The sequence below is a fragment of the Aspergillus stella-maris genome (assembly GCF_047715825.1).
Source record: "Aspergillus stella-maris strain CBS 113639 unplaced genomic scaffold BDV14scaffold_11, whole genome shotgun sequence".
NCBI classification, from domain to species: domain Eukaryota; kingdom Fungi; phylum Ascomycota; class Eurotiomycetes; order Eurotiales; family Aspergillaceae; genus Aspergillus; species Aspergillus stella-maris.
The window spans coordinates 357,859-374,431 of record NW_027396805.1 but is presented as its reverse complement, the minus strand read 5'-3'; the positions used below and the strand labels follow the sequence as shown (position 1 = coordinate 374,431).

Here is a 16,573-nt window from a genome sequence, read left to right as displayed (position 1 = left end):
TGGATGCCCACGAGTATTCGTCAGTATAATGGTGCCTCGTAATAGTAAACGAAATGCGTATATTAACCTAAAAACCCTCATAGAGAGTATACCCAGCTCTATAACGTATACTAGGGATATGCTCTTGTTTTGTAGCTGTTGGCAGTACCGGAGACGCTAGCCGTGCTCGGTAAGCGAAATCCCACACAAACTGACCGCCGAGCCCTAGCCGATCCTCACTTGGGCCCGACTGCCATTTCTCAGTGTTGGATAACCTCACCCGCCAACTCACGTCAACCGTCTTTCAGTCGCGACAAATCTGTCAAGATGGCCAGTACGTTACCCCCCGACCCTGTTTGAATTATTTCGATGAAATTTCGCGCCAGAATCGCTCCCCAGCCACTCTGTTGAGTGCTCAAGACCTTATGGCTGATATTTCTGTCTTTTAGAGTCCAAGAACGCCTCCCAGCACCACAACAGCCAGAAGGCTCACCGTAACGGGTACGTACGAACTGATAGCGAGGCATTTATCTATGTTTCCGGCAATAAGAATGGACATTGTTTGGATGAGTTATGAGCAACACGCAAACGACCCAACTTGCAATGTTTCTCCGCGGCACATGATTCCAAACTTGGGAGACTCGAGTCGCTAATACGATTTTTCATCAACAGTATCAAGAAGCCCAAGACCAACCGTTACCCCTCTCTCAAGGGTGTTGACCCCAAGTTCCGCCGCAACCACAGACACGCTCTCCACGGCACCGCTCGGGCTCTGGTACGTTCAACCGCGCACTTCAAAACGACTCCCGGCGAGAAAACACATGCTAACGACCCTACAGAAGGAGCGCAAGGAGGGCAAGCGCGAGGTCGCCTAAGTCATCTGATATAGATATCAAGACGAAAATGAAAGCGATTTGAGCTGGTGATTCCTTTTCTTCACGTGCAATGAACCATACCCTTCCGACCCAGAACGTCTGTCGAACGATCCGTCTGTCATATAACCAAATGGATTCGATTTGGTGACGCTTTGGTCTGTTCTTTTGTTTGATTTGACCGCGACCGCGTCGCATTTGGTCCGTCCTCGAATTCGATGTAGTCGACCCGATTCGAACCCAGGCATATGTGTGTACAGCTTCGTGCTTATTGCTAATGCGCGCTTGCTGAAGGATTATTATAACGTGCCGAGAGAAGATCCCATGCCCTCCTATGACCAAACACCTCTTTGCCTTTCCGTGGCGATGGGGTGCATGGACGGAGGGCTACATACACTCGTAGGCTAGAATAGGTGTAGGCTTCGTCAATGACAATTTTTTCTACCTCACAGGATTCTATCCCTTATTATTATTGCTTTACTTTCGTCATACTCGCGTTGTAGGCTGATTGCTGTGGGCGTTGACATACCTACGGTCTCCCGAGGAAGGTGCGACGGGGGCCGCACCTGCCGTCAGGGGTCGTTCTTTGCACGAGCAGTCCCGTCCTCCATCGCACCCTCGATTTTGGCACAACCTACAGATCCTCGCAAGGCCTGTGCGGTGAACGCCCGGCGGTCGTCAGCCGTTGAAAAAGGTGCGGAATAGCCTCGCCGGGCCCCGGAGATCTATCAAGAATCACCCGGATGCCTTGTCCCAACTCCATCTAAAACACAACCAGCATCGCCACCAAGTTAGCATTCGAATTCCAGTTCAGCCTTCGTCGTCTTCGGGTTTCTGTCACTGGCATGATCCACGTACACTGCTTCTATCGCCAACCTTGTACATGGATAGCCCTGGTACATCCCTACTTCTGCACAACCCAGAATGGTAGGTACAAGCAAAGGTAATGCAGGACTCGAAATTTCTCGCAGAATCTAAGCTAACTAGTAGTGCGTTTGAACACGTCGGGGTTGCGTTGCCTACCGATCTTAATCATTGACGGGAGGTCGCCATAACACCTACATCCAGGCTCCTAGGCCAATTTGAAGCATAATGCGTTGGTACCATGCTTAGTCCAGTTCAAGCTACAGACAACGCCAATTTGCAATACACAACTTGCTTGCACAATTTGGTCTTGTCAGACGATGATTTTCAACGCTTAAGATATCGATCTGTGGCACCCGATTATGGGCCCAGAACGATTGCTCGCGGGAATTACCATTATCAGCAACGGGGTCAGTCCATGTCAACAAATTACGCAATTGTTTGGAGTATGGTCGTTAGGAGGCCCAAGATATGCGGAACCGACAGCGTGGGTTGACGTTGCGGGGAGAGGTAGGGTAGGACGAGCAGGAATATCAAGTACACCTCATGCACGCACTCATTGCTCACCCATTCCTCTCACAAGCTATCCGTCTCCGTCTGGTTGCTAAACCATATCATACCAGTGCATACAACTCTGGACGTGACTCTGTTTTAGGCGCAAGTATGTTGAGAGTGCGTCCAGGCGATTGTCCTTGTGTTCCTTCACGTCAGCAGATTGCAAGGATATATGCCACTGACTAGGGTTCTCTACTGAACCTTAAAGTTAGAAAGTAAGCAAATGGGGATGCGCCTGTGCTCCCTTTTCGCTTCACGAAACGCAGGCGTACATCACTTGCGTCCCATCCAACGGTCACACACCATAATCGCTGCAATGGATAGACCGGCCCAGCCTGACCGTTTGACAATACCCGAAAGGGTACCGCAATTGGAAGAAACTTTCGGATCCTGCCCAAGCCGAGAAAAACTCTCTTCCACACGAGCACATACATCTAGCGCAGGATCCCTGTCTCGGAGGACCTGGATGCAACGATAGGCTGAGAGGCCACCAATACAGCATCTCGCAAGCTCCCTCACACGGAGCGCCACTCGATAGCTCCTCGCTGGATTCAATCAAAAGGATTGCACCCCTGCCCTCACTGTCAAGCCAAAGGGTGGTCTGTCAACAAGGTGACTGGCCCTGAACCCACCACACTGGTAAGAGCGGAAGGGACCCGAGCGCGGTAGAAAACCCAACTGACGAGGATGCATGAATTCCGAATCCGGATTCTAAGGCGTCGTCAAGGCGCAACGATCGATCATTGACATCGAATCGGGATCAACGATCACCGAGCGTCCCGCAGTGTGCTCCCGTGCTGTCAGATTTAAAACTAGACCCTTTTTTTTTACCAGCGCAATGGCTGGAATAAGCAAATATGGCTGCAGTGCGCGGTCTCGGGCAGAGCTCGATGAAGCAGGGGTGCCCGGCGACGTCCACACAGAAGCACTGGTGCCTTGCGATTGGTTCCGAGCGTTGAAGCGACCTTGTCGTGATGCTTACGATGTTGCCTCGAGCCTGGCATAACCCTCACTTGGACAACCAGCTTAGCCTGCTTCTTGCGGGTGACCTCGAGACCATTGCTTAGCCCTGGCGGACCGGGGTAAGAGGCAAATTCCCATCTGGACCGAAGATCATGGCCCCCTTTTTGTGCATCAGCTCACGCGTGCGACGCGAACTCGAAACATGATTCAGGCGCTGGCAATGAGTCGAGGGCGTTGAGGCGTGGCTGAACCACCATAATCGTGCATAACCAGCTATAGCGCTGGCGGCAGAGTCTAATATTGCAAGCCAGCCACTGGTGTGAGTTCAGCTAAAGAACGCCTTGGTCCAACATCAACGGTGCGAATGATAAATTAGGTGGCTCGCACACGTGGTCGTCGAGTACCGACAATGTTTGCGGTTCGTGCTTTGACCTCTTCCTCGAGTATCCGGTTGCATGGAACGAGGTGTGCTCAACATTCAAATAAAGCACAGAGGTACACCACACATTATCTGTGCCTGTGAAGTGCGGGGAAACCGGAATCCTATCGCCGGCTCTGTGCAGCTCTGGAGCACAGTGAGGTCAGCATTTCGCAGATGAGGAAACGGTGAGGTTAGTATCAGCCATCTTGTACAACTCGGCGGAGGCGAAATCGGAGACCGCGCTGGATACTCCATTAGGTCGAAGCTCGAGGTTAGAGCAAGAGTCTGTCCTACCAATTCGTGACACCAATCTGGATATAGTCGTTGGGCCAGTTTACCTTGTTGACCTCTCGAGAAATGCGTTGCTTTGCTCTACCAGTAAGCACCGGTTGCTATGAAACCAGTAAGCAGTACATTGATACCATACGATACAGCAGCTCTTACAGTAAACAATACAGAATTACGGCTCCAACTGCAGAAATAAAAACTGATTTTTGCATTCTTTGGTCATGATCTCATTCGTCGATCTGGGCGGGTACACTATTCCCCATCTGCTCTAGCGAAATCAGGACCGAGATCCTCCGTCGCCCAATAAGAATCTTCCATGCAACGTCGAGCTTCATTGATTCTGGGGCCGCTGCACGCAGCAGCAGCAACGCAGACAGGATTCGAGACTCGAGAATGAAGCTGGATTTCAAAAGCCAGGGCCCACCTGGTCTGTTCTGCCGCTGCGAGATCAGATTGTCTGTTAATTCAAATTAGGTAAATTACAGTTCGTGGACCTTTGAACTGTAAAGCAAAGGTTCCAAGCAGCCGGAAAGTTCTGAAGACTCTGTGGATTGGCCTGGCTGGGCTGGGCGGACGGGAGCCGGGAGTAAACTCTACAGTGCATGAGGAACTGAACTAACTGGATGGGTAATGGGTGTGAGGTTTTCGTGACGTACGGATTTACGGGATTTACGGTACGAGCGACGAACTGATGACTTGGGTGCGGGAGGACCAACGTGTCGGGTTAGCTAAGGACTAAAGTTCTTTGTAGGTTTCTGTGCAGGGTGTTACTGGGGTACGGACAGGGTATCATTCTGGCTCTGCGTCTTCTGTTGTTTTACTATCAGCGATCACTGATCAGTAAGTAGTATACTTTGCCGGCTCAACGAATTGTTCGATGATTCCAAATCTCTATATTAGCGGGTAATAGATTTCCTATAGTCTATATAAATAACCTCTGCAAAGTCAAATTCCCAGTCTAAACCTCGCACTCCAGGGCCCATCTGCTCCGATCCTAATCTCGATCCGAGTCCCTCCCTAGTCCTCTGTTAGTTCTTAACGGCAGTCTATTATAACTTATACCTTAGCTTGTATAGAGTACGGAGCAGTAACCGCCGCAACGCTCCGTAACCCCGAGCCCGCGGCAACAAGCGACCGTTTCATATCCGAGACCTTGAACCTTCTTAACCTTCTTACTCCACACTCACAGCCCACACTCTACATCCGAACCTTGGTTACTGCGTCTCTGGCTCTCTGGTACAGCCCGCAGGGCAGGGACCACCGCCAGAGCCCTGCGCCTGCACTGATTGGAGCAGGGCCCCGTCGTTCGGTCTGCTTGCCTCCCGCCTGGCTGGGCTCCGGCTGCCCTGTTCTTTTTCCTAGAACGGAATCGTCTACGGTGCGAGCTCGGCGATGGGCCGTTTGCCAACCAGATTGTTGTGGCTTGGGTGGGTGGACCGTTGCTTGATCCAGATTCCAGAGCTACGTAGAAGCCAGGTCCAGTCCAGGCTAGCTTGAGCCTTGATGGTCAGGTCCAAGACAGCTCTTGTATTTGCGTTCCATGGGTCGAGGCCGTTTCAACGTTCGTCGTGTCATCGAGATCGATGGTTGTAAGTTTATGACAGGATGGTTCTGCGGTTGCTATTTCCGCAGCGAACGGGTTTGGTGTTGGTGTAAGCGTTTTGGCTTAGTTACCTTGTATGAGAGAGTAGTAAGCGGGTTTGCTTCTTCGCAACTAGTGGGCGAAAAGGGAAGCATGATGCGCTCTTGACATAGCTCGATCGGTATCGTCGTCTCAGACGTTATAAGGCCCGCCCGTTATACTTCAAAATTTGGATCTGTTGCATCTGCGGCTCCACAGTCCACACAGCAAGCTACCTACCTCGTAGAGCAGGTTGCAGGACGATACATCAGCCCGGGGGCAATAGGATACGTCAGGACTCAGGAGTGCTGGCTTGGGATAATACCGGACAGCGTACAGATGCGGCAGTTGAGATGCTGGTCTCGCCACGCATCGACCAGACCGTGCAGAATGCAGCCCGCAATGCAGTTGGCGCCAGGTGCACCGTGCAGGCGCTAGAGCACGATATTTCAAATCAGATCGAGGCGCCACAATAAACACGATGCGGATCGGCGCCAGTTTATGCTTAGAGAGTCTGCATAGCGGGTGGATGTTCCGAGGCGACAACGTTGCTGGCTTGTTGGCGCCGGATAACGGCGAGAATTGCGAAAGAGTGAAGCTGGTTACGTAGGTGGACTTTACTAGCACAGAGTAGACTTCAGAGAACTCAGAATAAGTTCAACCGTTTGCGGCGGGATCGGATGTCAGAGAACCGGCAGGCGGACTGTCGGCTCCAACGATTCGATCTGGCCCTGCTCCTGGGAACCGTGGGTCTTCTCTTCTCTCTTCTCTCTCTTTGTTCGCTGCTTAGCTCTCCCTCCAAGCTCTCGCTCCTTTGTTCTCTGTCTGTGACAAAGGTCTCTCTTCCCGAGATACAGCAGGGATTGACCATCATGACTCGTCTTGCGCAATGGTTCCCTTCCACCGGGTCCGTGCCATTCTACTCTTACTCTGTTCTACTCTGAGGACGATGACTTCAGCCATTTGTTCCTTGGACGTCTGAGGCTGAACCAGAGGGCGACATCGACTGGCCATCGACGATCCAGCGCCAGATGATGAGCACCAGTCCACAACGGCCCATCCTAGATCGGCGCTGATGCAAGCCAGAACAACTATCGAATCCTCTGGACCAGTGATAGAATCAGGCTCAAGGCCAGGCTCGAGAGACGTGGTGGTGCATCATCATCATCAATCATCACCTCCCTTCTCTCATCGAAGATCGGACACCTGGAAGCCCTGTGGTCGTGTGGCGACTGGCTAGTGACCGACGTCGACGAGTCAGGCTGAAGGATGGCTGAAGCTCCCTCTCCCAGCCAGGATCCATTCCTTCCCTTCTCTCTTCTGGTCTTTTTTCCCGGTCAGAGGCGAGACCCGTCGAAGTGTCAGAGACAGAGACCGAGCTAAGAGTTTTGGGCAGTCGTAGGAGAGGCATAATACGCCTGCTATAGCCGATAGCTTTGGCTGAAAAGTTCGGCTGCATGAATTTGCTTTTTTCGTCTTCTTGACAAGCAGATCGTTCGTATCGGATAGTCGGTTGTCGGTTCCTTCGTTGTAGATTTGGGTAGTTACGCTCCAGATCACTGCCAAAAGCACCTTCCTTCTTAGTATTATGCTTCAACGGCAGGAGCGACAGACTGTAATCTAGTAAAGAAACCAATCAGCAAGACAAGACAAGGATTTGTCTCTTCCACCTTTCCACCTTCTCCCGTCTCGTCTCGCGTCCGCAGGTCAAGGGAAGCCGTCGCAGCCATCGAAGCCATCGCAAGCCCACTCCAACAATCAATTAATCCCACAATCGCATCTGCCGTCCTTCCACGAATCCCGTGCCCGACTTGCATGAACGGATCCCATTTCTCAAATACCGGAATCCTCCTCAAGCCCAAGATCAAGACAGGGATAGCCATCAAACGCAGCATTGCATTTACTCTGTATCTCTGCATATCGTTCTGCAGCTACGATCCTCATTTCTCTAGGCAGCTCATCCCACCGCAACAGTCCATCCGTCGCCTCGGTGTCAATTCCCAGCCCAGCCCAGCTAGCCCCAGCCCAGTCCAGCCCAGCCAGCCAGATTCAAAATAGACCTACCTGACCTATCGATCTCAACTTCAGACTCTGGCCAGTCACTGTCCGTATCACGTCCCAGGTGAGTTCTGCTTTGCATCTGGACTACAGTGTCTCCCTGTTCTGCTGGGTGACTTATGGAGTCCTGAGGTGTGTGGGCTTGATCCACGCTGGTGCATACTGCGGGATACGTACCGACAGTCCCTCCTTTTCCTTTCCGTCTTTTGCTATGCGCTGCCCTCCACTCGAGCTCAGGAGGCCACCCTCCATTTCCCTTGCATTTTGTGCCCTCGTGAGCTGATGCTGATGCTGATGCTCATTATCATGGTGAAATAATGGTTGCTTCTGCCGTCTTTGCGGAGAGGGCTTGACAGCCAGCCACTGCGCGAAACTAGTACCGTAGTGCGACCCAAGAGACCTTTTCTACTTACTTACCTAGTCAATCTTCTTATCTGCACTGGGACTGACGCTGTGTTACTTTGCGTTCCAATCATTCGGAATCTGTACTGGTAGACTTGGACTTGGTTGGTAAAGAGGCAGTCTGAACTCGTAGTGGTTTCATTAGAGTAGAGTCTCATATAATATAATGTAGCATGATATATTAAGTATCCTCAAATTCTCAAAGTCTTAAATCCTTCATCAACCAACAACAGGGGTATTATTAAGTCCAAAATCCATCGCATCCTCGCTCCTCATCTTCTAAACACAACCAACAACCAAACTCAAATCCAAATCATGCTTTTTCATCCCATCACCAGAACAAAAGAAATAACCCAAAAGAAACTCATAGAAAAAAAGTTTTGTACATAGGAAAAGAAAAATGCCCAAACAAAGGAAAATGGTGATAGACCCAAACCATGTACAACGCTTCAAGGGTCAATATAGAGGGTGTAAAATGTACAGAGCATTAGAATATATAGATGAATTCGTGCATCATTCTCTTGCAACCAAGTTGAAGCCGCTTAGTTGAGTAGGTTATCAAGACCCATCCTCGAGTCCCGTCTGGACTCATGCTGGTTCGTCTCGATCTTCTCCTCTGGTGAAACCCACTCTGCCGGTCCCCATCTCTTCGCTGGCTCAGAAGAAAACAACCCGGTCGTCTTCCCAGGAAAGTTTGAGAAAGAAAGATCCTCCGAAATCTGCGGTCGCGGTAATTCATACTGGTATCTTGTATCGACAGGTAGAGGCAGAAGTTGAGGAGAGGGCAGAGTCCTCGGAGATGACGAAACGGAGTTGTGGTCTGAGACCATGGATGGCGGGTCCAGCGATGGCGCGTTCGATGTATCTGAGAATGCGGGCGAGGTGAGGGGTGCGTCGACGGGGCGGTTTAGGGCCGGCAGAGTGTAGATTGGTGTGAGTTGGCGGGAGTAGGAGGTTGTTGTTGATGTAGAGTAGGACTCTCTTCTTGAGGAGGGGGCTGAGGATTTTGTCCATGAGCTGAGAGGGCGGGGATCGTGGTGGTTGTGGTGGTGAGAGATGGAAAGGAATCGAGAGCGAAGAATAGGGCTGCTGCCCAGTGAAGCGCGGTGGTAGGGAGCTTCAATACGGCCGCTGTGGGATGTTCTCGAGAGAGACTGAGGAGATGAGACGCTGTGCAGACCCCTTCGCTTCCTGTTCATGCTGCCGTTCCACCAGTTCTTGACGGCGTTGTCGCTTCTGTTTCCCAGTCGGCGGGCAATCTCAGCCCAGCAGCGTCCCATTTCGGAAACCATGCGCTCGATCATGAGCCCCTCTTCTGGGGTGATGGGGTCGCGGTTGAGTGAGGACTTGAGGTTCTGGTGGTATCGCTCCCGGCATTGCTTGGGGGAGCGGTAATGCATGTGTTGCGAGATGCGGACCCAGTTGTTTGGGCCTTGCTCGCGGACGAGTTGGAGGAGTAGCTGGTCCTCTTCGGGGACCCAGGGTCCGCGGCGGTGTGTTGGAGCCATTGCTGGTTGTGTATGTGTGGTGTGGGGTATATAGGAAGAGAAGTCGAGGGTATATATATAAGGTTGGCTTATCTGTCCAAGTATAAGAGTTAAACGTGAGACAGCGCAAAATTGAGTTGTGAGGCGGGGGTTGGTTTGGGTCGGCGAGGGTTGTTACAGAAATGTGGCGGGCGGTTGGTTGCTGCTTACAGTGGAGTGCCGTTGAACCAGAGTGTTGGGTTTCGGCAGCAGCAAAGTCAATTGAGGCGCAGGTGTGCAGGAGTGTGTTGTAGGAGACTTGAGGTGGTTGAGGGTGTTGTAGAGTAGTCGAGATGAATGTTGGATGTGAGGAGGAAGAGTGGTTGAGGTGGGAGACAGACCAAGGTAGATATACGAGCGAAGAGGGTAGAATTAATGACAAGCAGGGAGAGACGAGTCAGAGAGCAACAGATGCAGCTCCACCCGTCGAGCACGCTATGAGAGAAGATCAGATCCAAGATCTTGGAGCTGACAGTTGTCGGAGGAATAAATAGAGAGAAACGGAGTGCCAAAGGGGACAATAGCCTCCATCCATTTTGATAATTCCATTTCCCCTTTGGGATTTATTTTATTCGCCTTTTTCGCGTAAGATTGGTATCTGGGCTGTATGTAATGATACCGTGGGTCTGGGTGAGGGCCAGTCAGGGCGCTCTCGCACTCAGGAGGCTTACGATAGCCCCATGAAATCATCTGGTACTGTTGCAGACTTGCAGTATCTGCTTTAGGAATTCTTGGCCCCATCCTGACAAAAAAAAATTGCCCTCGTTCCAAGGAAAAAAGGAGCCCTGGTGGATATTCTTCCAGAGCATCACCATCACCACCACTTCCGCACAAAAAAGCAAAGATAGCTCCTGTCTGTCCTTGAGGCGCTGGGCGTTGTCGGATCGTGGGGAGATTTGCCACTATATCGCAAACCGGTTTAGATCAGAAACACTCTGTCTCCAGCTGCCGTATATTTGAAACAAGACATGCATACGGAGTAAGTATTTACTGTTTTCTTCTTTGGTTGTCGTATAGCACGTATTCAGGTCTTGTCGAGCGCACTTTCTGGTTTGGGCGAACAAGTGCCATTGGGGTAATTAAAGCATGCATACAATATACATGAGAAGCTTCGGCAGGGCCGAGCGGTCGCATCAGCTGGAAAAGAATCCCATGGGCGTGGGTGATCAACGGGAAGGAGGGATCAGTGGAGTCGGATTCAGGGGAAACCCAAGAAGAAAGCAATTGTCAACTTGACTGGCGGTACCGAGCACCAGGGAAGACATGAGGGTATACAGACTGTTATTGGGCGATGCATAAATTAACCGCGACGAGACGAGGTCCAGAGATGAGGAGTTGGAGAGGACAGCGAACAGCTCCGAGATGTCAGAACGGCGCTATGCCAGTGATCATCGCCTGGTGGGGTGAACCGGAAAGATAATTCCGGTTGAGCTTCAACAGTTGACAGTTCATACACCACTGAAGAGATGGGAGTTTCATACTTCTCACGAGGCAGAGAATTATACAGTATAGTATACTGACTATGACTTCTACAGGATACCAACCACAGTATGTACAATATGTACAAGTGCAGAGGCAGAGTCAACGCAGACACACAAGGCCACTGGAGACAGAGCATCAAGTGGGGCCATCCGAGAGTGACAGATCTTTCGTGCATTGACCTTGTTTCTTCTGTCCACTGTGCTGGAATAATCACAATGATAATATACGGAGGACTAAGGAGAAAGGAGGGTGACAGCGGCAGGCGCATCTTCAGCCAGCCATCAACCTCCTCCTCAGCGCAACCGTTCTCCAGTTCTCCTTTTCTGCCCAGCGCAGCCAGTTCTCGCAGAAACCGTTGGCGACGATCATGATTGGCGCAGACTAGCAACTAGCGTCCTCCATGATTTGGAATCTTTTGAATTTGGACGTTTTACCCACTCCGGCAGAGATCGCCAGCCTCAGGCCTCAACAACGCTCTCTGTAAGTCCTCCCCTCCTACAGGCTGCTTCATCTGCCCATCAGTCGCCCGCTGCGTCAGGGCTCTGGGCCCCGATGGCCCTGCTTGGGATATGGTCGTTATGAGAAACAAGGCAGGCACCCGACCATTGGCTCCTGTCATCTGGCCGGTGCCTTCGGCATCCAACAATCACTTCAACAATCCTGGATAGAACCCGAGTCATGGTGAAGCCTCGTGTTACTCCAAGTTGATACATCGCAGCAGCCACGGCAAGGAATAATCCAAGAAGCATCGAGAAGATCACCCTCATCATGATTGACGATTTCCCAGTCCCAACACTTTGGTCGCTCACGTTTCTTCTGCAGGGACCTAAATCCTGTTAGGCTGCTCCAGATCGAAGACGCATGGCGGATATCTGACAGATCTCATTGTGGCTGATCCTGCCCCTTTTTCGGCAATTTCTGCAAATTGTTTCTCCAAGTCTCTGGCAATGTGGCGGACACGCGGTCTTCGCCTCGTTCGTGCTTCGGACTATTGAATATGATATGTCCAAGAAACCACCATGTATTCCTCACGAGACCAGCAAGATATCGTCGTAGTCAAAGGTTACCTCTGTGCGGCAGCGGCGACTCGGGGTTAGCGGGGACCTCCCCAGGTTCGGCTCTATGGTTGTACTATCCGACTGACGCTACTATTCGTCTTGTCTCTCCTCTTTTGGAATGCGCGGTTGATATCCAAGTTTCTCGCTGTCATGGAGGTACAAGTTCGCGACTATAGCAGCCACCGCTATTCTTAGCGCTCGATCTGATCGTGTGCCCCTGATAGGCCGGTCAGGTACTCCATCTGCTCCTGCGTCTAGGTATGTTCTATTTTGTTCACTCTCAGACTCAAATATCTTCCAGAACTATTGACTCTCAAACGTCGTCGTGATTCCTCAAGAAGGAAAGCGCACGTTGTTTTGTTTCAGCATGAGTAAGACCTCTTCACAGAGTCGCTGCCGCAGACAGAATTCGCTTTCTGCGACAAACTAAGCGCGCACAGAGCAGGCGCTGACCAGGGCCTCGGAGACGGTGGATACTGGGGCGTCTTTGTTCTTCTGTCAAACTGTCATCGCTTCCGGTACCTGGCATGCGATCTCGCAACGGCCAATTACGCAGCATTGTCCGTCCCAGCTGAAAGGGCGACGCGGCAGGCGCCACGAGCTAGACGCCGTTGGGCCGTCGCCAAGTCCGAGTTGAAAGGGGGAAGAGGAGAATCACAATCTTATTATGGAGCAGATATAATTTCAATTTTCAGTCTGCTGGGAGAGGACAGCGTGCGCTAAGACAGTGGAAAGCACGAACCCTTCGCGATGCAGACAGTGGACACTCTGCCCTCCCGATCCCGGACTGTGATTTGCGGCCAAATTAAGGTATTTGTCATTTTGGAATCCTGATCCTGGCACTAGGCGACATTGGGCAAAGATAAACGGGATCATGATCAACTTGGTCTCCTCGCACTCCACAACCCACTCCCACTTCAATTGATCACGGAGCATTAATGACGGCATCATAAGTTGACTGGTAACATTCTTGATGGCTTCGCCGACTACTAGCCCTGCACTATTGAGATCTCCCGCTTGCGCTTGAATTAAATCAGCTGGGCGTTTCCGGAGATGCTCGGTCATGACAAGTCTCGATCTCCCAGATCTCGCCAAGGGCGCCCCCCAAGGCGAAACCGCATGCGGAAAATGGACCCCTTGCCCTGGTGTCTGGCAGTTAACGTCAGAGCCGCTTTTCAAACTTAAAGTGAAGCTCTCCTTGCCGGCACTTTTGACTGGACAGCCTCGGCCCCAAGCTTGCCGCGGCGTACCTGAGTCGTGAAGTGACAGCTCATGCGCAGCCGCAGACTGTGCACACTGCACACTTCCAAGCCGGCGGCTTCATTAGGACAGACTATTGAATCGGGCAGAAACAATAATGGGACCCGACTGTCAGATGAGTTCTGACTGTGCGACCTTGCCATGCGACGGGTACTCAGATCAGCCTCGTGGTACAAGCCACCGTGGACAACCGTAACGGACGTACAGGCACGTATGTACCTACGGAGTACACCGATTATGCATCAGTATCGCTTGTCTTTGATGCAAATGCCGGCGTTGGAATGCTATACTCCCTACAAACTTAGAGTACAATGAGGTCACGAGCAGCATTTACCGTATACCTACATAATCTGCATAAAACTGCCGCATTACCAGCACTAAGCCGGCCGTTGGCGATGATTGGATCTCAAGAGCCGACAGCCAAGGAGCTGAGACGACTACTGCTTCATCTCAAGCGCCCCGTCGACTTAGCCGAAACTGCGCAGAATTTGCAACCCCCTGTGGCAGTGACAGACCCTTAGGGCTATAGCAGAGCTTTAGAGAAACCACAACACGGGAAGTATTTGAGATAAACCTTGAGGTTTCGGTGCACGTCCACCGGGATCGTCCTCGGCCAGCACTGCGGGCCTGCGACCGGGCACCACTCTGTGCTAGCATTGCTAAAAGGGGATACGTACTCTGCCCCAGGCATCTATCTACGCGAAATTTTACGGTCCACATTGACTCTGTGTAGGTCTTGTCTATGAGTGCGACAAGTTCAGCATGGACTTTGCAGCTCTTGCATCGATTCACGATCGCAACGATTACTAGTTTGACTGAGCTATTTGCACGATTCAAGCCTGCAGTGCAACGCCAAGAAGCGATAGTCCAGGAACCCCTGCTCGCTGCAGAGCGCTTGACTGGGGTGGGAGGGCGAATGCAAGCTGGGAGTGGGAGAGGAGAAGAGTGGAGCGAACGGCGCTCTCGCATCCGCCGCTGTTTCCTGACTGTCGGGCCTGCCTCTGCGAACGCTGCGGCCCATGCACCTGTCAGATTTGCAAATCTGAAGAAGCCAGCCTTCACTCTTTACCGTACCGTCGACTCTTCCCCGTATTGACCTTCACCATTACGCAGCACTCCGTACACCTTCGTCGTCCATACTGAGAATTGAGGTAGTCCCCGAACCCATCTCGTAACCATCATAAGATGATAGTCCAACATCACCACCAGATAATCATGGATGATGGACCCCGTACCACAGCATCAAGACCACTGTCCCTCCAGCTCGCAGTCGCAGCGCCATAACGGCTACCCGCCCATATGAAAGTAGAGTAGCAGTTCAACTGGAATGTGGTACCTCAACCGAACCCTTGGAAGACAGGGCATGACGTCGAGAAACCTCCGGCCCCTATTCATGGCGCCTGATTGGATGCCCCTCGATCGGGCTTCACATCTGCCCGCTCGGGGACCATCGTATGCGCGCTGTGGTTCCCGAGCGTCTCGGCGAAGAGGCTCTCTGCTTGCTGTTTTGGGTTTGGTGTGTATCACTGGTGTGGGTTTTGGTATTAACTTGATTACTTACAATACGAAAGCCGGGTACTGATACGGCATACAGCATACAGCATACAGCATAACGGACACAGCACAAGGCACGATCACGCTGGTTATGCATGTTGATGTCGCTGCCATGACTCTATTCTGAGTTCTGTGTTATCTTCAACACCGGCTCTTTCCTATCTATACCGTCACTTCAACAAGATGGATCCCGATCCGATATTCTTAGAGGTTCCCGAGTAGGACTAAGTTGGCGATGGTTCCCTTGTGCTACAGCTATATCTTGCTTCTAGCACTCCCCTCATGACGGAAGACTACCCAGAAGGAAACAGTGGACCACAGACAGACTATCACTCCGCTCAACACAAATCACATCTCTCAATAACAGCAGGTATGTGATGAGCAACAGGCTGAACCGACAATAGTGCCATAACAGACTGACAAATTAAACCAATAGACCGACCTGTCATTCATTGACCTCGAGCTTTCAACTACCATGGCACGGTCCACCCCGTTTGCTACCGTTCTTGCATGAATGATGACGGTCTACGATAGACGCCGACAACACCCAGTTTGAAGCCCAGCCCAGTCCAGCCCATGTCAAGCAGGAGCAAGCGAACAGACCCGATTTGTCGGTCGCAGCTGAACGAGAACAAAGAACGTTATTCAATCCTAGTGACGCCCGACAACGATACGCGAGCGCTTCCACTCTGCCGGAAACTGCAATTGCGCAAGGGTATGCGGTACCCTGTCTCCCCGTTCGCGAAGCGAACGTGGGTTTCTTTGTTGATGTTGTTTCATGCCGTGCCCTCGGCTGGTCGGTGCTCAGTTAACGTGAACGTCAATGTCAACAATAAGGCCAGTGCTGGCGCCCGTTGCACGTTCCGGACGAGGTTCAAAGAGGGCATCATGGGGGCCCAGATGCGCTGCGCTTGGATCGTAAGCATGCCGGTACCGGTAGGGATGCAGTTGCATTCTTTGTCATGGGCGTTTCATACTATCGATCCGGTGGAACGGTGATGCACCAGCCTCGATATCACATTCTATCAATCAAGCCCTGAATCCAAATGTGACCTGGCTCCTGCGCACGAGCAGCAGTGAGCACCCCAAGTCCCCAACTTCCTCAGCGTAGACGCAAGCCCACTGTCCAGACAGACCGCGGCAGTTACTCAGGGCAGAGGCCAAAGCACAAACTATCCAATCCGAAAAAGAAAAACGCACCCAATCACCTCCCCAGACAACGCTCCAGAGCAAGAAACCCAAGCGAATCCACTTCAATAGCATAGATGTATCCGGAAACTCAATCGTCCTTGATCGAACTCTCATCAGATCTGACATTGACAGGTCATTCGCCCCGGATTCTTCAACCGCGGCGGAACCGTTCGTGCTTACTTCCTTCCTTCCTTATTTCTTTCTTTCTTTCCACCCCCTTGGTTCTTTAAGTTTGGGTTCTTCTTATTTTCCAAGTTTCCATGGTATACGCGGTGATCATTGAATAATTCAATGGTGCCGCTACCCGTGCCCGTGCCCGTGCCCGTACCAGTGTCCAGATTCCGAGCCCAAATGACGGGACGAACGCTCAGATCGCGGGTTCGTCGTGCATTCATCCCATGGTTGAGACTATTGACTGGAACCATGGACATAGGACGGGCTCAGCCTGGACTGGCACCGTCTGGATTCTCAACCATACT

At 51.6% G+C, this 16,573-nt stretch overlaps 4 protein-coding genes across 4 annotated transcripts; 2 read left to right on the top strand and 2 right to left on the bottom strand.

The window, feature by feature from the left end:
- The first annotated feature begins 81 nt into the window (after positions 1-81).
- Positions 82-1,302, top strand: BDV14DRAFT_168660 (60S ribosomal protein eL29). Its single transcript, XM_073767896.1, has 4 exons — positions 82-313; positions 429-480; positions 652-754; positions 819-1,302. Exons 1-4 carry the CDS (start codon positions 307-309, stop codon positions 852-854), a joined length of 198 nt encoding a protein of 65 aa, XP_073630894.1. The 5' UTR covers positions 82-306; the 3' UTR covers positions 855-1,302.
- A 6,731-nt stretch (positions 1,303-8,033) lies between these two features.
- On the bottom strand, positions 8,034-10,095 carry flbD (putative MYB family conidiophore development protein FlbD). Its single transcript, XM_073767895.1, has one exon. The coding sequence runs from the start codon at positions 9,529-9,531 to the stop codon at positions 8,566-8,568; it is 966 nt and encodes a 321-aa protein (XP_073630893.1). The 5' UTR covers positions 9,532-10,095; the 3' UTR covers positions 8,034-8,565.
- Positions 10,096-11,424: 1,329 nt separating this feature from the next.
- Positions 11,425-11,914, bottom strand: BDV14DRAFT_14684 (uncharacterized protein). Its single transcript, XM_073766467.1, has one exon. The coding sequence runs from the start codon at positions 11,799-11,801 to the stop codon at positions 11,550-11,552; it is 252 nt and encodes an 83-aa protein (XP_073630892.1). The 5' UTR covers positions 11,802-11,914; the 3' UTR covers positions 11,425-11,549.
- Positions 11,915-15,056: 3,142 nt separating this feature from the next.
- BDV14DRAFT_168648 (uncharacterized protein) lies at positions 15,057-16,442 on the top strand. The gene is made up of 3 exons (XM_073767894.1): positions 15,057-15,273; positions 15,340-15,381; positions 15,438-16,442. The coding sequence occupies exons 2-3, from the start codon at positions 15,379-15,381 to the stop codon at positions 15,900-15,902; spliced, it is 468 nt and encodes a 155-aa protein (XP_073630891.1). The 5' UTR covers positions 15,057-15,273; positions 15,340-15,378; the 3' UTR covers positions 15,903-16,442.
- Positions 16,443-16,573: the final 131 nt, after the last annotated feature.

Coding starts and splice junctions, on each gene's coding strand:
- BDV14DRAFT_168660 (XM_073767896.1), top strand. Junction 481..651: donor CAGAAGGCTCACCGTAACGG/GTACGTACGAAC, acceptor TTTCATCAACAG/TATCAAGAAGCCCAAGACCA. Junction 755..818: donor ACGGCACCGCTCGGGCTCTG/GTACGTTCAACC, acceptor ACGACCCTACAG/AAGGAGCGCAAGGAGGGCAA.
- flbD (XM_073767895.1), bottom strand. CDS start 9,531: ATGGCTCCAACACACCGCCGCGGACCCTGGGTCCCCGAAGAGGACCAG.
- BDV14DRAFT_14684 (XM_073766467.1), bottom strand. CDS start 11,801: ATGATGAGGGTGATCTTCTCGATGCTTCTTGGATTATTCCTTGCCGTG.